At 39.4% G+C, this 6,984-nt stretch overlaps 1 protein-coding gene across 5 annotated transcripts in view; it reads left to right on the top strand.

Annotated features, from left to right (window-relative positions):
• Window positions 1-6,765, top strand: part of khk (ketohexokinase) — a 23,010-nt gene extending 16,245 nt beyond the window's left edge. For all 5 annotated transcript variants that reach the window (XM_044352539.1, XM_044352536.1, XM_044352537.1 and 2 more), the window contains 2 exons: window positions 5,720-5,877; window positions 6,318-6,765. In XM_044352539.1, the coding sequence (XP_044208474.1) occupies window positions 5,720-5,877; window positions 6,318-6,421 (262 nt within the window). In that variant the 3' untranslated portion in view covers window positions 6,422-6,765. The remainder of the gene's footprint in view (window positions 1-5,719; window positions 5,878-6,317) is intronic.
• The last annotated feature ends 219 nt before the right edge of the window (window positions 6,766-6,984 follow it).

Raw genomic sequence — 6,984 nt, 5'->3', positions numbered from 1 at the left:
CGATCAGTAGTATCGATCAGTAGTCAATCTGAATTTATTACTTGTGTGTTTAAGCATCTCATTTAGTTTTGAGGTTTCTACTTAACTTTTTTTCCAGGTCTTACTCAGTAATCAGGAGGTCCAAACGGTTCTGGTTCTAACTTAACTTTTCACTTATATGTGTTTGTTCTTTCGTCATGAATGTTCTAGAAGAGATTTGGTCTAAAGCTGCTGTAGCATAATCAATAACGCTGCTGCCAAGGTTTGAACAATATGTATAACGTCCAGAGGACGTTCCAGCCTTCCATCGACACCGTACAGACCCAGCACTCTGCTGACCTGCAGGACTTGTTCTCGTGTTCAGGGTTGGGGTTAGTACACCGTACAGACCCAGCACTCTGCTGACCTGCAGGACTTGTTTGTGTTCAGGGTTGGGGTTAGTACACTGTACAGACCCAGTGATCCAGTACAGTGATGTAACTGTCACCTTCAGTACTGGTAAAGTCTAGCTCCTCACCAGTTCCAGCTTATAAATGTCCAGTGATCAACACAAACTTCTGGGCCCAGAAATAACTGATCTCTTCTTCTACGGTGGCGAAAATCTCCTCAGTGAAATATGGAGATTCTGTTGGAAGAATATAAATTGCAGTCAAAATTATATCTTTTAAAATTTTTAACCAAATGTGACATTTCCCTTTTTCATTATTAAGGCCTGAGCAGGAAAGGTCCCCAGCACTGAAAGTTTTTCTAAAGATGATTATTATTATTATTATTATTATTATCATTATTATTATTGTTATTATTATTATTATTATTATTATTATTATTATTATTATTATTATTGTTATTATTATTATTATTATTATTATTATTATTATTATTATTATTATCATTATTATTATTGTTATTATTATTATTATTATTATTATTATTATTATTATTATTATTATTATCATTATTACAGTATGCCATTGCATTTATGATGGACTTGCACACACATCAGAACTGGCTCGTGGGCTAAAGCGCCTCCAAACGCAGGGCTATGTTGAGATACAAATGTTCATAAAATTCATTGGGATTATTGCTCACATCATCCTGGCCATAATACATATTTTTTCAAATTTTTTCACCAGACAGGAAGTCAATTTTAATTTTAACAACACATGTTTGAGGCCTTGTTGATGCAGTAAAACTAATATTTCAATTAGTATCACATTTAGGTTTGGGTGTCACATTTCTTAACCTAATTACTTTTAGCATTTTTGAGAAAACAAAAAGAAACAAAACTCTGCATATGTATCAGAAGTGATGTAACTTGATATCTGATATGGATCTTGGGTTTGGGATGCTAAAATGGCACAAGCAGACCCCCTAGAAAAGCCCCCACCTTTAAATTTGACATAGATGTACAACATTTGATCTCCAGACTTATGAAAAGACTCTAATTCTGTTGATGGGACTATAAACTCTGTATAGTTAGGGGCACAGCCAGTGGGGGCATCTCCTTTGCACCAGGGGTCCGTTTCACAAAGCAGGTTTAGTGAAAACTCAGAGTCTGTTCACCCTGAAATGAGGGAAACTGAGTTTTCCGTTTCAAAAAGGGAGGTAACTCAAACCAGAGAAAGAGGGATAACTCTAGCCTGTTTCACAGAGAGGGGTAACTTAAGCTCTCGGTCAGTTACCGTAGTAACAGACTCTATGAACCTAACCTGGTCGGGAACAGGTTTTTCTCAATGAACCTCGAGTTTCTCTCAGTCTCCGCCCTCTTTCAGAGCCACACACTCCATTTGATTTCCTCATTCATTCATTCATTCAGTCAGCAGGCGAGTTTTGGCGTAGCCTAGTTCTGCCGTCTGTCATTTAAAACAATCAGAGTCAGTATATTAGAAGTCCATTAGACACAGTAACATCTTTCACTAACATGGCATGTCCTTTTGATAATGATCCCGTGGATAAAGGTGCAGCATTACTGCGCAGAGAATTAAATATTCGTTGAGAGATGATTATCAGTCCGCGCATAGATGTTCTAGCATTTCCAGCCAATTATCTTTTTGAGCGGTACCGTTTCACGTCACAGTCCATCATCTACATACAAAACCTAATCCGTCCTTACATTTGCAACATTACCAATCGTAATCATGCTCTCACATCCCAGCAGATATTGTATGTTGCGCTGCGTTTCTTTGCAAACGGAAGTTTTTTGTACAGTGTCGGGGCCAGCCACTGGCCTTCCTATAGTCTGGCTTAGGGCCAGCTCCTCTGCCTCCGTTAGAGGTGGCGGTGCTGGACCACCACCCGTTTTACGGGCATCTGCCTTCTTTCTGTTGGCTGAGTAGAAGTCTGTGTTAGTTATTTAGTTAATTATTTAACAGAACATGATGTAGATGAGAAGTTATTTATGTGTGTGAAACCAGCATTATGTTGGGGATAAAACAGCTGCACAGTCAAACAGCCACTTAATATTTACTTTACAATGTAAAACATGATCAAAGTGAGGTTCCCCCATGAGATTATGCCGAGGTCTCACCTGTTTGAACAATGTTTTTATATTTCATCCTAAACTGCTGCCAAGTGCGCTTGGACCTAAATGAAATAAATTAATAAGCGACCAATCAAGCAGTTTTCCTCTGTAATATTATTGTGATTACAAAGGACTACATTTAAATTTACGCATTGACCCGAGCAGCGATGTTCTCCCACGCCGTCTCCCTCTCTTTTGCAGCTGCAGCGGTGTTGTACTTCTTTTTGAAAACATGTTCAAACTCGCCGTATTATCGCATTAAGATTTCTAGTTCTAGTGGGGTGAAAAACGCCGCCCACCTCTTCCCTGTTGCCATGGTGACTCGTTGAATCGGGGCTCCATTGATGCTGGCTTTTTATAGTTGTGGTGCACGCGCTTAACTCCAGGTGAAACTACTCCGAGTTGATTAAACTGACTCAAATCAGCTGTTCTGGAACCGGAAACTCAGAGTTTCTTGTCTCAGAGTAGATCAACTCAGAGTTCAGGATTAGACTCAGAGTTTGTTGAACCTGCTTTGTGAAATGGACCCCAGAACTTTGAAAAACCCTGTGGATACATCAAACTGTCATGGAGTTTTACCCAAAAAGCTGTTTTCAACCACAGTAAATTCACTCAGGCGGTAGGCTATATGTTTTTGAATGACAGGTTGTGTTTGTTTCATGTGTGATAGTCATGATCATCTGACAGATTATTTAGTACTTAAACACATCCTGAAGTTTGCCATGTCACAGTTTTTCAATATACAGCTTTAAAGTTATATATCTGCATAAATATGACGTAAAACACAAGTCCTAAAACTAGATAAAGTGAACCCAATTAAACAAATGAGTCAAAAAAATAAAGTTTTTCATTTATTTATTGAGGAAACTGATCCAATCTAACATATTTGTGGGGGATAAAGTATGTGAACCCTTGCTTTCAGTAACTGGTGTGACCCCCTTTTACAGCAATAACTTCAACCAAACGTTTCCAGTAACTGTTTATCAGCTCTGCTCATCAGCTTGGAGGAGTTTTAGCCTGTTCGTCCTCACAGAACAGTATCAACTCAGGGATGCTGGTCGGCTTCTTTGCATGAACTACATGTTTCAGGTCCTTCCACAGTATTTCTACAGGATTAAGGTCAGGACTTTGACTCGGCCGTTCCAAAACATTAACTTCCTTCTGCTCTAACTATTCTTTGGTAGAATGACTTGTGTGTTTAGGAGTATTACATGCTTGTTCTTGGTGTGATTGTTGTTCAGTACCTCCTGTGGAGGGTAACAGTGCTGTTGGACACGATCTGCCTGACAGTCGACTGGTGGAGTCTAAACTCTTAAGAAATGGTTTTGTGATCCTTTCTAGCCTGGTGAGCATCAACAACTGTTTTTGTTTGAGCCATGACACACTTCCACAAACCTCTGTTGTGAAGCTCAGACTTTAATAGTGAAGACCCAGATTTCTCTTCTTTAAATAAGGCAGGGCCTCCCAGACTCACACTGGAGTGTCATCTCATTGATTGACTCTAATTTCCCCTTCAAATGTTTTGATAAATCTAGAGGTTCACATACTTACACAAATATGTAACATTGGATTTTCCTCAATAATTAAATGAACAAGTGTAAAGTTTTTGTCTCATTTGTTTAACTGATGTCTCTTCATCTAGTTTTAGGACTTGAATGGAAATCTGATCATGTTTATACAGAAATAGAGCCCAAACTTCCAGGCAGCAGCAGTGTAAAAGTCAGTCAGGTTTAACTGTCAGGAGTCATTGTTGTTCTCTAATGTGTGTTACAGCAGGCTGCAGCTACAGTCTGCAGGACCAGGATGAGGAATGTTTTGTGGGGTCAGTGTGTGTGTGTGGGGGGGGGGGGACACATCGCCTGGGGGAGGGTTAGTGGGCGCAGTGTTTCTTTTGTCTGCACTGGTGCGAGGCATGTGCTGAGAGTGCAGAGTACATCTGTCACAACTGTGACAATGAATACAAAAGGAGAATTTATCTCAGTAATACACGAAATTAAATGTGTTGTTTTTATGCTGCTATACTGTTAAATTTTCTTTTAAAATCTTTTAAAAGTTTCACTGTTCATACTGTCGTAAAACGTTTGATGGAATTAAACATCGGAAACGGAACTACGGTTGACTGTGATTGGTCGGGATCTGTCTCTACGGTTGACTGTGATTGGTCGGGATCTGTCTCTACGGCTGACTGTGATTGGTCGGGATCTGTCTCTACGGCTGACTGTGATTGGTCGGGATCTGTCTCTACGGCTGACTGTGATTGGTCGGGATCTGTCTCTACGGTTGACTGTGATTGGTCGGGATCTGTCTCTACGGCTGACTGTGATTGGTCGGGATCTGTCTCTACGGCTGACTGTGATTGGTCGGGATCTGTCTCTGCTTTGTATCTCTGACAGTTCAAATTCCTGGTTTAGAGTCAGTTAGTTCAATAATTTGGTCGACACTGATAAGTGGTTATTGATCAGTGCTGGTCTGAGGTTGAGTAGTATTGAATGTTATTGATCAGTGCTGGTCTGAGGTTGAGTAGTATTGAATGTTATTGATCAGTGCTGGTCTGAGGTTGAGCAGTATTGGGTGTTATTGATCAGTGCTGGTCTGAGGTTGAGCAGTATTGGGTGTTATTGATCAGTGCTGGTCTGAGGTTGAGCAGTATTGGGTGTTATTGATCAGTGCTGGTGTAAGGTTGAGCAGTATTGGGTGTTATTGATCAGTGCTGGTCTGAGGTTGAGCAGTATTGGGTGTTATTGATCAGTGCTGGTGTAAGGTTGAGCAGTATTGGGTGTTATTGATCAGTGCTGGTCTGAGGTTGAGCAGTATTGGGTGTTATTGATCAGTGCTGGTCTGAGGTTGAGTAGTATTGGGTGTTATTGATCAGTGCTGGTGTAAGGTTGAGCAGTATTGGGTGTTATTGATCAGTGCTGGTGTAAGGTTGAGCAGTATTGGGTGTTATTGATCAGTGCTGGTGTAAGGTTGAGCAGTATTGGGTGTTATTGATCAGTGCTGGTCTGAGGTTGAGCAGTATTGAGTGTTATTGATCAGTGCTGGTCTGAGGTTGAGTAGTATTGGGTGTTATTGATCAGGTTTCTGCTTTGTGGTCCTTGTTGCACCACTCCTCCTATTTCAGCCTGTTTAGATGCAGAGCTGTTTGCAGTGAGACCTGCTTCACTGGCTGGTTTATGATAGACATCATGTAGGTAATGAAGCTGTGATCTGTGTCTGCAGGGCCGTCCTGATCTGTGCCTGGGCAGAAAAAGGAGCCGATGCTTTGGGTCCCGACGGTTCGGTCGTCCACTCGGACGCTTTTCCTCCTGAAACTCTGGTCGATACTCTCGGAGCCGGAGACACTTTTAACGCTGCTGTCATCTACAAACTGGCCAATGGTGAGACTTCACAACTGTCCAACTTTCAAACTGATGATGTAATAATCTGCCAATCATGGTGAGTGCAAAACATCATAACTTATTGCAGATTGTATAATAACTAAAGACATTATGAGTTCAGTGGCAACTGTTCTGTTAAAAATGTAATAACTCAACATTTATTGTAATAACAAATTAAAATGTAATGTTTCAGGTTCGATATGTAGCACAGATCACCTCCTGGCCTGTATGGTCCACTTGTGATCCGTGTTGCTCAGACTGACGATCATAATGAAATCAGGATGAAGATCAGAGTCTTCTTCATTCTGTTGATGAAGATCAGAGTCTTCTTCATTCTGTTGATGAAGATCAGAGTCTTCTTCATCCTGTCGGATCAGACTCTAAACTCTTCTGTAGTTTATTTACTTTAATAAATAAATGAATAATGTTTCTGTCGACAGGTGGAAGTCTACAGGACGCTCTGACCTTCGGCTGCAGAGTCGCCGGCAGCAAGTGTGGTTTCCATGGTTACGACGGCATCGCCGAAAAGTTTACTGACGGCTGAAAATGAATAAACCGTTTGATGTTTAATTGTGAGATTAATTGAGAGAAGTGTGGTTCCAGACCTTTACTGTGAATTATTATCACTTATTACTTTATTATTATATTAAAATAATTATCGGTTTGATAAAAACTGTGAATCTTTATTAATCAACGTGTTTCGGACCTGATGATCTATCTGATAATATGATCATTAACGGATAGTTTATTGATTAATAACTAATAGTTAACTGTTTGATGATTGATTATTCACTGTTAACTGCTGATGAAATGATAGTTAAGTGGTTATTAACTGTTTATTAGCTGATGATCGATGTGTCATTCAGTTCCAATAAATGAAGTAAAAACTAATTAACTGCTGAATGTTTGTCTGATTAGAGGAGAATCTGTCTGATGATGTTCACTGATTCATTCATTCATCAAACTGTACTTATTATTAATAATAATAAACTTTATTTATATTATTATTATTAATAATAATAAACTTTATATTATTATTATTAATAATAATAAACTTTATTTATAGCACAATGCATAAAGTGCTTCACATTAAAGCATCAATAAAAA

Source organism: Thunnus albacares, chromosome 5 (genome assembly GCF_914725855.1).
Source record: "Thunnus albacares chromosome 5, fThuAlb1.1, whole genome shotgun sequence".
Lineage (NCBI taxonomy): Eukaryota > Metazoa > Chordata > Actinopteri > Scombriformes > Scombridae > Thunnus > Thunnus albacares.
This window is presented reverse-complemented; position numbering and strand designations above follow the sequence as displayed.